This window comes from Platichthys flesus, chromosome 14 (genome assembly GCF_949316205.1).
Source record: "Platichthys flesus chromosome 14, fPlaFle2.1, whole genome shotgun sequence".
Taxonomy (NCBI): domain Eukaryota; kingdom Metazoa; phylum Chordata; class Actinopteri; order Pleuronectiformes; family Pleuronectidae; genus Platichthys; species Platichthys flesus.
Genome location: NC_084958.1, coordinates 13,994,520 through 14,011,559, shown reverse-complemented (window position 1 = coordinate 14,011,559; position 17,040 = coordinate 13,994,520). Strand labels below are relative to the sequence as shown.

At 41.6% G+C, this 17,040-nt stretch overlaps 1 protein-coding gene across 2 annotated transcripts in view; it reads right to left on the bottom strand.

The window, feature by feature from the left end:
• Nucleotides 1-3,096: 3,096 nt before the first annotated feature.
• tnn (tenascin N) overlaps nucleotides 3,097-17,040 on the bottom strand; it is a 33,214-nt gene continuing 19,270 nt past the window's right edge. The window contains exons 9-19 of one of the 2 annotated variants that reach the window (XM_062405197.1): nucleotides 14,585-14,848; nucleotides 12,834-13,097; nucleotides 12,446-12,709; nucleotides 10,647-10,910; nucleotides 8,177-8,304; nucleotides 7,472-7,610; nucleotides 7,193-7,344; nucleotides 6,574-6,670; nucleotides 6,289-6,453; nucleotides 5,652-5,815; nucleotides 3,097-3,966 (exon numbers count right to left, since the gene is read on the bottom strand). In XM_062405197.1, coding sequence (XP_062261181.1) covers nucleotides 3,817-3,966; nucleotides 5,652-5,815; nucleotides 6,289-6,453; nucleotides 6,574-6,670; nucleotides 7,193-7,344; nucleotides 7,472-7,610; nucleotides 8,177-8,304; nucleotides 10,647-10,910; nucleotides 12,446-12,709; nucleotides 12,834-13,097; nucleotides 14,585-14,848 — 2,051 coding nt within the window. In that variant the 3' untranslated portion in view covers nucleotides 3,097-3,816. The remainder of the gene's footprint in view (nucleotides 3,967-5,651; nucleotides 5,816-6,288; nucleotides 6,454-6,573; nucleotides 6,671-7,192; nucleotides 7,345-7,471; nucleotides 7,611-8,176; nucleotides 8,305-10,646; nucleotides 10,911-12,445; nucleotides 12,710-12,833; nucleotides 13,098-14,584; nucleotides 14,849-17,040) is intronic. The other variant, XM_062405198.1, reaches the window with a different exon arrangement.

The window sequence follows — 17,040 nt, the reverse complement described above, 5'->3', positions numbered from 1 at the left end:
GGACGTGAGGTGCCACAACATCGGATCACTGATATGTAGAAAGAAGGCAGCTAGCTTATATCAAGAAGTGGGTCGAACCCCCTGACTAACTTCTGCTTCATTGATTCATTGATGGGTTTGTGATAAACTGTAAACAGGAAATACCAACCTTCACCATGTTAATAGATGGGACATCCACCAAACTAAAAAGTTTAAGTCTGTCATTTTAAGTAGTTATTATCACACAGACATACTGTCATACTGACAAGAGTTAATTTGTCCAGTCTGGCTTTAATAGCATTGTGATGCTAATGGGGTGAAACATCATGATTGACAGTTGAGACTGATTCCTGATTGGTTGAGGGCATATATCGAAGGGACTTTGCCACTGCAGCTCTTTCCCCTGATTGCTACTTCACAGATGTGCTTGAAAATGTTCAAGATGGTGACATTCATATCAGGGATGTTGTAGCTCCATTTATAGATAGTGGGAGGAGGTGGAGAGACATTGTCCATCTTGATACAAAGTTTGTGGACTGGACTATGAACAGATCATAAGTAGACTTCAGCAAATGGGATATGTATGTATGTTGTTTTTTTTAGGCATCTCCCAAACGTCTTCTCCTCCCTTCTCTCGGTTACTATTTCTGTCTCTCCGCGAACAGCTCACTCTCCACCCCTTAAAACAAACACTCCCTTGTTGCCACATTACCAAGTTGTGTCATGGAAAAAAAGCATCACGCTGAGGCCGAGACGTAAGTGACACCCCAGTGACACAGGCACACAGTACATACAGTATCTGCAGGTCGTCAAGCTTGTGCTGTACCTTATACTGTACATACACACAGACACACACACACACACAGGGAGAGGAAGAAAGAGAGGGAGAGAAAAGGGGCAAACTTCTTCTCCCCTCTCTGTTTATCCTGGCACCAAGCAAACCGCTCTGCCTTGCAGGGCAACGGCAGGAACCAATCTCCTTAAAGTAATTCGCAATCACTGTGGCTGAGAAGGCCGTTCGCATCAATGAGCTTTTGTGAGACATTTCATTTCAAAGTTGAAATGAAAATGCTATGCTAGAAATATGTGCTGCCAAATTTTAGGCAGCAGGCTTCTCAAGCTCTTATTTGATTTGGATGAATAAACACTCAAAAACAGTTTCTTTGTATTTCTTCATTGGGTCTGTGGAAGGACTTTGTATCGAGAGGAGTTTCCCGAAGATTACAGATTGCATCTTATATCTTTATCTTTTTCGTGTTGAGATGGCGTAATGTGCTGCTCTTAGTCTCGCCATCCTTTTTTTGGCAGCTGTGTAAAAATGGCTCCATCCAGACAGCCGTGTGAGCTGTTACCGTCTGCAGCTGTAGAATTGAGAAACTGTTGAGAAACCGGGCGGCAAACAGTCGGCAGTTCCTGCAAGAGCAATTGCTCAATTCCAGTATGAAAACACTGAGGAGGGTTACAGCAGCAATTTAATGCTTAATAATATCCAAACAGTTGTATGAGCAGTTTAACTGTAAGACCTCATCAAGTTTCACAAGAGCTGAATATTGAATGGTGAGGGAAACCTCTGTCTTGTTAGGAAACTGAGATGCCTGTTGAAGGTTGACCTTCGGTTGTGGATGATTTTGTTAAATGAATAATGCAGCTCAGCTTTGTGAGGAAACCTTGAATTAGATCATTAGACTAAAGGTGTGTGTAAAGTCTGGATATCTTGTTCAGTACCCATGTTAGCAGAGGGCTGTGAGGAATGTCGGTCTGTGGGGCCAACGCTGTGGTCACAACTAAAATATCTGGACAACCATTGGAGGGATTGTGATAAAAATCAATTTCCTAAGAGTATGAACCCTAATGATGGGTGATCCCCTGATTTATGGTTGGTATTTTGACTTGGGTGAAATGGTCTTCTGTCCGTATAGAGTTAGAATGCTCTGGAATTTCTATCGGTACTAAAACTTCATCCCTCAGTCCGAAGACATTAAGCAAAGATTGATTTGAGACTCAATGTCGACCATAGATGTGAATGTGACTGTGATGGTTGTTTGTTTCTGTACACCGGAAACCTGTCGAGGGATGCACCCCCCAATCTCGTCCAATGTCAGCTGGGATTGACTCCCCCACTACCCCTGAAAGGATAAGCACTATAGATAATGGATAGATATGTGGCCCTTAGTGTTGTTGATTTAAGAGACACAAAACAATTACCTCGAATGTCCCCTGGGGTGGTTTGTCTTGAATCCAAATTGAGCAACCTGTTGTAAAGAAATAAAACATTCACCACTGTGTGTGGTAAAATATCTGGTCTCCAGCTCTTCATTAATAATCTGTGGGATCAAAAACAGACAGCTCTGTTTCCTCATTAATTGTCGCTATCTAAAGAAAATGTGTCCATGTAACAAAACCTTCATTTATCTATCGTGTAAATGTGCGATATGAATATAAATGAGCAGCTGTACTTTTAATTTGACAAAACTGAGAAAAACAGTCATTCAAAGGTTTTTTAATTCCTCAGTGTGGCCCCTCATTTGTGTCCTTGAAAAGCCTTTCTGAGTATCGCCTGGAATAAATCCTCATAACCAATGAGGTCTTAAAAAGAAAAATGGCGGCAACTCTGGATTTATGAGGAGCAGGGGGCTGTAAAACAGTTATGGCAGATTAGCAGGTTGATTGATGTCCTTCGTCCTTGTCACGTAAACCAACAGAGTTTGTAATAAAAGTTGTAAAAAAATGCTTAATTAAGTAATAAAGCAAGAGTCAAACTAGTACTAATAACTTTTGTCAGGTTTCCAGCTTGAAAACAAGACTGTGGCGATACACTTCTACGTATGATGCAAACAAAAGTGATTGTTGTTGACGTTTGACGCGGTAACATCACATTGACGGATGTGCGCCGCGCCGATCACATGAATACAAAGCAGGAGCAATATGGACAATCAACGCAGCCATCCACCATTACTCCCCAGATTGTCCTACACTAGCTAATGTGATGTGACAGTTTTTGAGGCACAGTGGCAGTTCAAAGTGTCACAGCCAGCCAGCTCCATAATCAATCGACTCAGGATGCTAACTCGCTAATTGTCGGAGCCTGATCGAAAACAAAACAAACACTTTCCACACTTTTATTTTCAAACATTTATGTTATGACGACAATACCACTATACACAGGCAACGTTGCTACTCAAGTTATTCATAGAACATGAATGTAACAAATTTAATATCAATATTCTGGGCTGCTACCCCATGTTATAGAAAGAAAAACCTTAAATGAATGCAATAATTAGATATTTAAAAAAAAAGATCTTTGAAGTTTCTACCAAAATCTGTGAAAGACGAGTTTAACAACACAAAAAATGGTCCCCGATACGAACACATTAGGCTTCATCGATATATGTGTTTGACCAATTGCAAGCTCTTTATCATGAAATTGCATTAATTAATTATAGCATTAAATTAAAACCAAACTTAAAGGAAGAACTTGAACATACAACGATGTGATAAGAACGACCTAAAATGACAGAAACCACCTTGAGAAGATGTATTTGAGTTAAGCTTTGACTTTTTAGTTTGGTTCATGTTTCTTCCACTAAGGCGGCGGGTTTATGACCTATACTGCTTCCAGCCACACGGGGGTGACAAAGACACTTTGGCTTCACTTCTGTGGAGCTATCATGTAGTCCATCTTTAAAAACAGTCTATGGTGAAGACTTGGAGAGAGATTTTTCCTGTGTGGTCAGAGGAGCAAGACTTGCAGCTACATGGAGATATATCCCAGTCAAGTGTGACGGCAGTTAAAAATGGCTGGAGACTTGTGTTGTAGTTTCAGAAGTGGGCGCTCTTCTATTTCTTTTCGAGGTTTGCATTTCTGCTCTTCTCTCTGGCCAACAACGATCGCCTCTTCCTGCTGGACATGGCTCCCAGAGGTCGGATCTTCATCTCGGTGAAGTCCAGGGACGTCAGGTGGCCCTTCCACGGCTCCCAGTTCACCCCCTGACAGCAAAGTAAACAGAGGAAGAGGAGTTTGGAATGAGGGGAGGAAGAGCAAGACAAAATGGTTATCAAAGGAAATGTGAGAAACAGAGAGTAGAGGCATGAATTGTCACATAAGAGGCATGCGGCGTGACGGACAGGCAGGATGACAAACAGCAATAAACACCAGCCTCTGGCTTCGGTTTCATGTGAGCACAAACTTGTTTTGACTGTTATTGCATTTCATCGACAAACATTGCAGGAGACATCTGCAGCGGCGATATTACGGATGAAATCACATCGATGAGAGGCATAAAAAAAATCCCCCCGCCATGTCCTTTAGTATCAGTCTTCCGTGGACATAATAACTGTTGTTCTTACCGTATCAGCCTGGAATAAAAAACACTTATGGTTTATAGCTGCTGTGAGAAATGTGCTTTCTTATCACTGCTGATGGATTCAGGCCATTACTGCCTCACCCCGACAATCCAGCACAAAACAACTTCAAGTGTTGTGGTCTGAAGCTGCTTTTGATTGCTGACCAGAGAACAGCCTCCCTCTCTGCACTGCTTTTGTCTGACTGTGAAGGATCTGGAGAAAGGATCCATAATAACAGTGATGCATCCTTTGATCATGATGGGTATAGCCGTGTTTCTTCTATATTATTTCAGCGGCTGTCATTCGTAGCAGTTTGTTGTGAGTGGTAGATGTGCAACTACTTATTTTGTATCCTTTAGCCGAGGTGTTTTATTTTCTACGCAGTTATTTTGGGCAGGAGGAGGATTCAGAAGAGCAAACACTGAGATGAAAACAGCTTCAAGATCCACTCGCATCATCATCCATCACTATGAAAGACAAATGTGCAGTGTAGAGTGAGTCCCATTTCCAAGATTCAAAGACCGTTAACCGGTAAATTTGAAAAGTCAGAGTATAATACCATCACTGCCACCTACTGGTGTGAAGGCACACTATTCCTATTTCTATACTGTGTTATCCAGTGGTGGAGTACCTCAGCAATATGTACAGATGAATACAAAAAAATGTACTCACGTAAAAATAGCCCATTACATTTTCTACTTCTAAAGTTTAAAAATAAATAACTACTTGATTTTAAATATACTTGCAGCATGTAGGCTATTCCCTAATCCAACAGTCCACAACATCCTCATATCTTTGTCTCAGCTGTTGTAAAAATGTACTGGAGTAGAAGTACAGATATTTTCTGATAAAGTGGAGTAAAAGTGAAAGGTGAGAGAAAATAAATACATTAAATATAATACAATACATGAAAAATGTACCAAAGTACAGCAACACAGTACATGTACTGGTTACATCCTACTTGTAAGGCACTTGCTTATTGTGCATGTATGTTGATGCTGAATTTTGCATGATATGAAACTAGTTTTTAAATAAAGTAATGGCCTGCGTTTGGAGGGAACATTCACTGACCATTGAAAAGCTATTAAGGGTTAGTGTCTAGCTCAAGGACACTAGGGCAGGAGAAGCTGGCGATAGATTCACTCTACTAATTGGCTCTTTTTCACATCTCAAATTTCAAATTCTTTACAAAACCCATTTTCAAACCCACACCGGTAACTTTAGTCCTGACCGGGTGGAACCTCAGGAGAACAAATTGCATTTTGCATTCACGAGCCAACCAAAAACCAAAGCTTGTCAAATGCAGAGCTGCCTCCCTGCTCACTCACCAAACTGTGTCTGCTGTCTCCCCATTTGCCGTTCAGGTTGGCCAGGTGACAGTTTTGGTACCACCAGGCGCCGCGGTGGGTCAAGGCGCAGTTACCCAGAGAGATGTCATTATCCGCGTCGATAGTGGTCCAGGCTCGGCCTTGGTGGTAGGTCATGGCGTCACCTGGGGATTATCAACATTCATATTAAGCATAGTTAAATTAAAACTTGATAAAACCGACTTTAGACTTGCTTAATACTTTAACAACATTTCAGAAACAGAGAAGAACAGAATATGTTGTTTCAGCACACTGTTGAGTGTCGCACTTTATCATGCAGACACTGCCTTCTTTGGATACCAACTTTACTATATAGCTACTGTCTATCACTGACTGAATATAGGTTCCTGAAACAAATATCCCACCAACTGTGGGTAGGGTATTTGTTTTTACAGCACCCCACAGAACCGAACGGCGGGGTGCCTGATGCCTGAAACCCCTTTTACTCCCAGCTCTATCTGTCTCATTGCCACCCCTGGCCTCTCTTCTTCTTCTATAACTCCTATTTCAGTGAAGTGTCAGGGAGAAAATGTGAAAAGCTGCACGTGTCCCCTGCTCAGTCTCAGCCTATCACGTTGAAACAGACTTTTCGACCCACCTGCTGTCCCGCTGTATGTGCCGATGGTGAGTTTGAACTTCTGCTTGACATCAGCGATCTTAAAGTTGTCATACACAGCATAGACCCTCTCTGAGCCCAGGCCCAGGTCGAATCGCAGCTCGTACTGAGTCGGAGTGTTGGTGAGCTCGTATATCTTATCCAGGCCTGAGGGGAACAGACAAAAGAGAATATGAAGGGGAGAGGCAAACACTCCTTTACTGTTCAAATATATGCACCTTTCAGTGTCTGCAGAAAAAAACACCCTGGGATCATCAGTGCACTCACCGATCCAGAACTCGTCCGTCATGTTGCCAAAGCCTGCGATGTACTGCCTCCAGCGTTTCAGGAAGTCCAGCTTGCCAGTTGTACGGCGCTGCAGCATCTGGACACAGCAAACAGGTTGTTTTGCCTTTAAAAGGAATAAGCTGCAATCTGTCCCTTAACTCCAGTCTTACATTCCCCTTGGTGATTTTTAAATCACTGATGTTATCTGATGTTTCTTGTGATTCGTTTTCAATGGTTGTAATTGAGTCTTCGTGTTACGTTTAGTTGTTTTGTATTTATTTGCTGATAATGATTGACTCCTGCAGGTCGATATAGAAAAAGTCATTGAAATCTCTCAGTGAGACCAACCTGATTAAATTCAACTTAACTGAACTGTCAGTTACTATGTTTATAAGTTGCTCCAGCAATTTAGGATTGCATTTCCAAGGTTGGGGGACTCAAAAGATATTATACAGCTGTTTCTATAGGTTCCTTTAATATTTGCACATATAAAATCCCATATAACTCATGAAAAACCTTTTAGGGTTAGCGCTAGGGTCAATATTCTGAAAAATGTTTGAGGTATATCTATATTTTTTTCCCCATAATTATAGTCCTGAAGGTGCTCAGTAATTTGTACCAGCCAGCCGCCTCCGTCGGTGTCCATGTCACAGAAGACCTCAATTGGTTTGGAGCGGTTGTTGTTAATAAAGATGGTGTAGATTCCGCTTTTCTTATTTCCGTTCTTCATGATCTGAACGCAGTCCATGGGGAAGGGGTAAACGAGGCCGACTACAGGGAGGAAGATGGGATGTGAACACAACACTCAATAGCAGAGAGATCATGTGTTTCAGTAAAGAAAAATGAAACATCAGGACAGTGAAGAGCATCAATAACGTCTGAGTCGGTGAGCACAGACCTGTTTTGAAGATCGTCTCCACCACCTTACTCCTCCTGCTGCCTCTGTAGGCAATGAGGGTGACGATGTATCTCTTCCCCGTCTCCAGACTGGACACAGCAAAACTGCTCACGCTGGCTCCCAGCTGCTTTTCAACAATCTGACCACAAAGTGACACAAATGAACTTTACTGAGCCTCAGTGTCATATGATGCAATAGTCTCACATAATGTAGATGCTCCATATATGGGGAAATAAAAAAGTCCACAGTTCGACTGAATTCTTGTGAAGTATGAAGATAGAACTTAATTCACTTCATCCATGTGCTTTACATTACTTCTGCATGAGTATTATTTTTGGCCACAAGGGGTCAGCGTTCCACAGAGATTAGATTCAAAATGCATTTGATGATTAATGCCTTATTTAAATGTTGAATAAACAGATTTCCACGTTGAATATTTACATAAGACAGGGCCTAAATCTTATACATCACTACCCCCCTTTTGTTAAAGGACAGTTCAAGCAAATATACAGTAAAACAGCTTTTACCCAATGGAGAACATTTTCCATATGTACTTTGAAATGTATAGGATATGAGGATTTATTATAAATTTTAAGGGTAACAATTTCAGTTCTATAGCCTATGTTTGTATCTGAATACCCTTTGGCGCAGTTTGGTTTCTGTTCAGATGACAAAATATGTGTGGGTGTGTTGAACATGGCTCACCATGCTGCTTTCCTCGTCTCTGTAGGTGAGGATGTAACCCTCTATGTCCGCCAGAGGAGGAATCCAGGTCAAAGAGGCAGAGTCCAGTGTCACATCATTGGCCTTCAGGTCCTTGGGGGCATCGAGATCTGTGAATAGGAGGATAATCAGAGAGCATTAAATCACAAGAAGATTAATTTCTTCAATGCTTCTTTGGGATTCAGGTGGTGGTGTTTAGACTTGAAGGAGTTTTTAGTATTGTTTTTAGTGATTTCATACATTTATAGGTGTTTTAGTACAAACTGTGAGTAGACTGAATTCAAACAACATAAACAAACCCCCCTAAAAGTGAAGCCAAAGCATCTTGTTGCCACCTGGTGGCTGACTGCAGCACTGATCATTCATCCCACCTCTCCTGTGTTAATGGATGGGTCATGCACCAGACTAAAAAGTCAAAACAAGATGGTTTATGTCAGTGTAGGCAGTTCTTATCACGTGAATGTATGTTCCAGTGACATTTGACAGCTGAGACTAACCCGAGATTGCTCATCTTTTCATACCCATCTCCTACTCATATGAAAAATAACGTTTTTCCACATGCTAACAAATACCTGTCATTTCTTATTCCCTTCATGAGTCTAAATCCAGTTAAATGCATTTGATAGTAAATATTTTCACCAGAGACGAAGACCGTCCTCCTGCAGCGTTACAATCTTCCTCCACAAACTTGACAGTTTTCCGCTGTGGAGGTTTGAACCGAACCAGATGCTGAAACAATCTGCCGTACACAGAGTCGCCTGCTGCAGCAGCGGGAGACTTTAACTCCCGTGGTTCGGGAAATTAGAAAAGGTGCGTGTCAAACAGTCCATTATTAATTCAAATCAAGATTCGCACTGTTATTGCTCTTCTGCTAAAAACATTACACCCTTTACTTTTATTCTCCTATTGGGAGTTTGACTGTCACAAATTACTGAAGAGAAATTAAACAGCTTTCCAGGTAATTGAATCACGATAGACAAAACACTGTGGGCAGAAACACATTTTAGTTGTACCACTGGTGTCATTAGTGCGAAGCGATGCTGCTGAAAATGTCAACGGAACCCGACTGACATGGTACAATAAAGTCACAAATGTAATAGCACACGTTTTATTGCATCCCAGATGATTTCTTCCTGACACAGTGGGTTTCCTATCTGAACCCAGTTGGTCTGCAGCCAGCGACGGTTTCCAGTGAATCACGACAAACAAGTTTATAATCCAAAACTCGGCCATTTGCTGCCTAATTGAAAGAAGGGGATTTTACGGCTCATCTGGCTCGTACAAAGATCCCCCTGTTGTATTCTGTTCACCATGCGCTGCCGCTGCTGCTTCAGCCCCACACTGAGGTACGAGGGATACCCAGAGACCTGGCTCGGCCGGTGGGAGGCATTTCCTGTCAGCGCTGGAGATTTGGTGCTTCGTGGTAGTTTACAAGTGGAAAGTAAACACATTGTGACTTTGAAAGAAAATTCTAAGTTAATAAATCAAACATCACATGACACACGGCTTTATGGATTGCCCTCTAGTGCGCATTAATCAAAGACAGTCAGTCAATACCCTAGTACGTTTTGGTTTTTAGATGTGGTACACCCTCACTCTTGGATTTAATCAGTGTTTTGGATAGTGACGGCTGTTTTGAAGTGAACGCTAAACAATTACAGAAGCTCGAGTTGCTGTTGAGTTACATTTTACGAAAATAGTCTCAAACCTGATACAAGGATCTGTTCAAACTGACTAAGATTTATTCCCTGTCTCCTGATTCACCCTGCATGGTCACATCACTAATTTTCCCGTCACTTAGGTCATCTTCACCACAATTAACCACATTAATCCCTATATTCAATTAAACAATATTCATTATATTTAAAATCTTGTATGTTAACTTTATCTGATACGGATCATTTTTTACCCTCGAGGGGAGGCCGCTGAAACTCAGGAATCATTTGATGATAACTCATCAGGTCAAAGATAGATATTTTACAACAAGGACCTTAAATAAAGAATTTTGTGAAAATATTTATACTTTGACCCCCATGTAAAACTCATTTAGAGTGTTTTTTTTAAAACGACCGGACCTAAACTAACACATTTGCAGCTTTGATAAAAATGATACACTATGTCTGTAAATAAAAATCCAGACTCCTGGATGTCATAAGGTGTTTTTCTGAATTTCAATGTATGTCGATTTTAAGTTAATGATTGGTAGAATACAAAAGAAAGGCCATTCTCAAATTGACCAGTTTGGCATCTTTTGGTCACTTTTTGATGTTTGGACTGTGCATCATAAACTAGAAAGCAGTCCAGACCACAATAATAATTTCAGCATAAGGGAAGTTATCTTATCTACATATAAAGCCTGTTGTTTGTATATTGATCGGTTGATGAAGTCATATTTGATAAAAAGACAAAAAAAATGTAGGCAACCAACTCTGTCAGTTCAAAGTATATTAACCTGTCTCAGCTTTGGTTGAGATCTTCCTACTGACTTTTCCTCCCTTGAAAGCCCAGACGTAGACCGTATAGAGAACTGCAGGTCTCAGGCCAGTCAGCGTGTAAGAGATACTGTCAGGCCCGACTGGGATTTCTCCACTAGAGCCCTCAGAGGAACTGTAGGTGAGGATGTAGCCATCAATTTGTGCCTGGACCTGATCCCAGGATATGTTGAAGCTGGACTCTGTCTCGTCTCGAGCTAAGAGGTTAGCGGGAGCGTCGAAGTCTGGAGGGAGATGTTAGTGGAGGTAGTTAATAAACTGGTGAGCAGAAAGTACAAATTAAACTGTTAAGCATGCATTGACAGATTTTAGTTACATGACTGTAAGTAAAATTTTATTTCTGATTATGTAAATCATTTTAAATAAAAAAAAAATCTGTATCAGAAGCAGGAACTTGAGTTTATTTGGTGTAAATGACATGCGGTCTCTTGATCTGTTATTATTTTGCCATTATTAAAACCACATATTTGGTTTAAAGAAAGACTCATTGTCAGATTAATTGATTAAGATTAATTGTCTTTCTGGGCCAAAGAGATTCATAGAAACATAAAATCCTAAATGAAGTCATATACAGCTGAAGCCAAGCCAACTGGGAGCTATGAGACCATTCCTGATACCAGAGAGGCATGTGGCTGGGAATTGAGGAGCTCAGCCAGAAATGCTGGGAGTTGGGAGAGCTACCTGTGAAGTTGGATTACGGTTGTGTTTGAGGTCGAGAAGTACTGATTAAATATTGTAGACCTCGCCTCAGGACACAGGAGTTTGCTTTGAATCTACACTTATTGACTCTGGTTTTATCGTATTCAGGAGGTTTATCCACCGATACCAGCTGGTCCACAGTCTGTGATTCTACAAGTTTCAGGGAGAAATCTGATCGCATTAAAATATTTTGCCTTGTGAGTTTGCCGAAAATGTGTCAGATCCTTAATTTCTTGTCTCAAATCTTAGCCGCTCCACAGAGTTGTGGTCAGAAGATGAAGAATGCTTCAGATTGTGGAAACCAAAGAAACTTAAGGGGGAGACCTGCATTCAAGAAGGATGTCCTGAGACTTTGCAGGTCAATTCCCATCTCTTCAAAAGTTTGCCATTTCCAATTCAGATGAGGAAATATCAACACCAAGCAATAGATCCATACTTCAGATTTTACACAATAGTTAGAGTAAGAAATGCAGCAGACAAAATGTCTGGAACTTTTTGTATAAATGAAGATATCATATCAGATCATTCTCGTGAGCAGAGAGCTTTTCCAAAGGTCTGGATGGTTTCCTGTCTTCAATCCATCCTTCATCCGTTATCACAATCTGTGACTGAAATAATCAGACCGTTGGACACCAGAGGCCGAGGTGAATACCCTGACATGTGGACTGAAATCAGTCTGCTTGACAGATTGAAGAGTTGATTGGTCTGGTTGGAGAGACTGTCCCTGAAGGCCTCTTTAGGCTCCAGGTATGATTGAATGACAGGAGACCGCAGGGTCCCAGGACATGGTGGACGGATTACACCTCTGAGCTGGTGTGAGACAACTCAGGAAGACCTCAAGTAAGTTATTGGGAAAAAGTACATCAAGGTTGCTTTGCTTCTTTTGACCCGAATTAGCTGTTGGCAAGTGGATGGATAAACTGAGGTCGTAATTCATCAGAAAGATGCTCACACACACAAACAGATTCTAATCGGTCTACCATGTGAGAACCACCTTTTTCTTTTGGGGTTTAAAGATCAGGTCATTTCTGTTCAACAAATATATATATATGTTTGACACCTGTCTCCGATTGCGTGGAGGTCTTCCTGCTGGCTTTGTTCCCCTTGACAGCCCAGACGTACACAGTGTAGATAACTCCCGGCCTCAAGCCAGTCAGACTGTGAGAGGTTCTATCAGGCCCGACTGGGATCTCCCCACTAGATCCTTCAGAGGAGCTGTGGGTTAGAACGTAGCCATCGATCTCTGCCTGGACCGGATCCCAGGACACGCTGAAGCTGGACTCTGTCTCATCTCGGGCTAAGAGGTTAGCGGGAGCGTCCAGTTCTGGAGGAAGAGGTTAGTGGAGGATATTAATACGCTACTGGTCACATGCTTCATCACATAGACACAGATGACAGGCGAGTAACTAAATGTTTTGGATTTGGATAACAAGTTGTAGATCTGAGACCTGTCACAGCCTGTGTTGAGATCTTCCTGCTGACTTTCCCCCCCATGACCGCCCAGATGTAGACGGTGTAGAGGACGCCGGGCCTCAGGCCAGTCAGCATGTGAGAGTTCCTGTCGGATCCAAGTGGGATTTCTGCGCTTGGGCCCTCAGAGGAGCTGTAAGTGAGGACGTAGCCTTCGACTTCTGCCTGAGTGTGATCCCAGGACACCCTGAAACTGGACTCTGTCTCATCCCGGGCCAAGACGTTAGTAGGGCCATCCAGCTCTGCGTGGGAAGACATGGTAAGTAAAGATGATTATGCATTCAGACACTACACAAGACTGAGGCAAACCAGCAGTGTGAAGTTACCTTGTACACATAACCTGCAGTCAGGCATTAGAAAGTCTGGAGAAGATGTCAAACTTGGATGAGACTGAGAGATGAGGTTTGATTGTTTTTAGTCTTTGGACTTTACTCATTGTGCAAACTTTGGGGTTTATTTCTAAAAAAATATATTTTAATTTAAATCCATTGTTTCAGTATTAAATTTTTTATTCGGAAAATATACTATGAATCAAATATTCTGTTCCTCGTTCGAGTTTGACATCATATCACTACGCTAATGTATTTAAGCTTTTATGCAGAGGTACTAGGATTCTATTATGAGGTGTGTTAAAACATCTGCGCACAACAGTTTCAAGATCAGTCTGCAAGATTGACTTCCAGGCCACTTCAGATAGTTGCCTCCTGTTGTTTGATGTATGAGGGAGGTTATTGGGACCAAAGTGTCTGCTTTGCTCGTCAAAAAGAACCAGACAAGAAAAATATGAATATGGTTGGAAAAAAAGATTAGGAATTGTTTATAAATATATGAAAAGAGTAACACTGCAAAACGCAATAGTGAAATTCTTTTTTAGGTTCTATTGATAATTATTCTTGGCCATATAAAAAAGCACTGACATTAAGTCCTGTTGGTATTTAAAAGGTGCAGATGTGAATGATATCTCTTCCTTCACCGTTAAGTTTGTAAAAGTCTGTAAAGTTTTAGGTAAATGCCAGTCACTACTCAAACCTGTTCTCCTGCAGCATTTCCTCCAAAACATAAATTCAAGCAGACAGCAACAGCTGTTAACCTTCACAACAAGCAGATTAAGAGATAGCACAACATAGGAGAAACAGAGAAAGCTGGCTTTGTGGAGATTGGCTCGTCTCACATTTCGTGTGGACATCCTGCCCCGGGCTAAACTAAAGCTGCCTTTAAATGAGGTGTCCAACCTAATTACACACACAGCCTTCTTCAGTGAGAGCCTCCCCCTTCGCAGTTAGGTAACGAGGGCTGAGTGTGTGAAGTGTAAAATGTCAATGATGTTTTTCACCTCTTGCAAATGCAAAGAAAAAAAGACAAGAAAATTGTACAGAAATCACTCAAAAAATGTAAGGGAAATTATTGCTGCATTGCTCAACAAGGAAAGAGAACAACTTGCACAATGGAGCTTTAAAGAAACTTTTAAATCTCAAACTCCCTCTGTTCTTAGGCTAAAAGGATTAAAGAAAACAACCGCCATTGCCTGGGAACTGAGTAACCTGAGTGTCACAGATCGTTGTGCAGACGAAAGTGAGAATGTTTTCCCTCATCTTCAAAACGAAGATGCTTTAGTAGTTTACCTTTTGTTATCAAGGGGAGCGTTTGAACAGACTTTCCAGCATTTACCTGCATAAAAGACTCAAATCAATCGCTCCTGTCATGAACCCGGGTTCTGTTCTGAGTTCACCTGTTTCAGCCTCAGTCGAACTCTTCCTGCTGACTTTGTCTCCCCTGAAGGCCCAGATGTAGACTGTGTGGACGACTCCCGGCCTCAGGCCAACCAGCCTGTACGAGGTGCTGTCACGGCCTACGGGGATCTCCGGGCTGGAGCCATCAGCGGAGGTGTAGCTCAGCATGTAGCCCTCGATTTCTGCCTGGACTCGATCCCAGGAAACCGTTGCAGTATCCTCTGTTACCTGGGTGGTGACGAGGTTGGCCGGATCATCGATGTCTGGAGGAGATAAACAAATCAGAGATGAGAAAGAACACAAAACAATCAGACGAATTAAAGGGTTGTGAAGATGATTCGTCCATTACGTCAAGGCTACAAAAAGCAGCTCCACCAAATTTCACACATTCATATCAGGTCCCATACCAATGTTAAAGAAAGTGATAACAAAATCCTGGATCCACTCCCTTGATCTGGATCTGCACAGAGTTCATCCGGCCCACTATAGTGGAATGATGGCACTTGGTCGGTCCAATCCTTTTTCTTGCAAGAAATGGGCAACAAGTTAGCCTTAGCAATACCTAATTGCTTGCCAATAATACACTGCATGTTTGCCAATAATGTTTGGTTTTCGGATTTCTTTGGGCACATTTACTATTTTACAAGTGGGCCACTGTAGGCTCATATCATTTTTTAAAGGCGAGAAGTGCAGCATCATTGCCTGAAGTGGCCCCAGATTATGCTTACAGACAAACAAACCATGAAACAATCCAATGGAGAGAGCTGAAAACAAAAAACCTGAAGCAGTACAAATAGTTCTGCCATGGATATGTTAAGATGATGGTAATTCTACAATGAAATGAATTGATTGTTGTTTTATTAGTAGGAGACAAAATGATGATATATTTAGATATATTTCCACACTATTATGTTTAGTAGTACTATGCTTAGAGAGTAACACTCGTGACTACAATGATTGGGGGAAAACTTGAATGTATTTGAATAAATAACCTTGGTGTGTAATTTAGGGTCCCTTCCTGAAAGCATTGTTTTTTCAGGGAGGACAGTCTCAACAAAATCAGGGTTGTATTTCGTTTGAACTGCTTGGGGCTGAGGGTTAACATGACAATGGTGTAAATCACCCTCTGTGGGTTTGTCTTTACCACAAATGCATTGAGCTGATGTCAGTGGAGGAAGCAGTAGAGTAAGAATCAGCCAAGGCAGCTTGTGAGTACTGATATAACTTCATGCCAGCTTGTTATCCCGAGTTTACTTTTTTTACAAACGTTCAACAAAGCAGAATTTGTAATAATCCAGAGAAAGAGCTCTTCATGGAAACATCACAAGCCAGTGGTCAGGTTCGTGGAGTCAGTGCTTCAAAGTCCCAGGAGACATTTGGAAGGTACAAGTTGGTACGCATGATGCGTGTGGATGGGAAGGAATCTCAGTGAACATGAAGAGAGAGGGGGGAAAAAATAAAAGAGACAGACAGAGAGGAAGTGAAGGGAGATGTAAAAGCAATCATCATTTCGGACGATTCCCTCTGTGGCGGCGGCTCAGCCGAGGTCAGTCTTGTGTCAGTGCCGAGTCGTCAGGGAAACTGACTGATGATGCACCTTTTTTCAGGCCATTGTTTCATATAATATAGAACTAAAGGGGAAAAAGTTGGGGAATGATATGCAGTTAATGGTGCCGCTCAGGGCGATTGTGCCTTTGTGGTTTCCACAGTATCCTTCAGTTCTCCCCAACTTTGTCTCTTCCCTTTCTTTTTCTCCTGCTGTCACTTTTCTGTCCTTGCGGCTGCACAGCTCCGCCGTCTGTCTCGAGCTGAACCACTGAAAGAATTTATAACTGAAGCATTTTTCAGCGCTTCCTCGGCAAAACATGTACCTGAAGCGAGCAATGTCAAGGATGGAGTCAGAATGCTCACTTGGTACTTCATTCATGTGGATAACAAACAAACATTTACTGGAATGTTTGAATGTTTGTTCCAGTTTCTCTCTGTTGCAGAAAATGTGCAACAGGACATCAAGACAAATCAACAGCAGTTAGTTTCTGTTGTGTGACATGCTGACTGTAAATGTTTTGTCATTACAACAAACACTTCCAAATCTGCATTTTTAATATAATGGGCTCCGAGGCACAGACAGTGCAAGAGATTATAAATGTGGTTGTTCAGAGTCTCTTTTTGGTTGTCTAGTAATTTTGAAGCTATTTGTTGTGGGTCCCTTTTGTGTAGATTTCAGTGAGATCTTTCTGGAGAACAACCCTTGATTCAGTATTGCCATAAACTAGAAATATTGTGACTTCTTCTAAAGAGATTATGTATTCATCTGCATTTGTTTACTTGTAGGTTAGTTGTCAGCAATACATAAATTACAGTGGACAGAGTTTATAGATGGAATTTAAGGGCACTGTTGGGTTCTAGGTGAGGGTATGCGCTCCTCTTCGAGTTATTTTATTTAAAAAAAAAT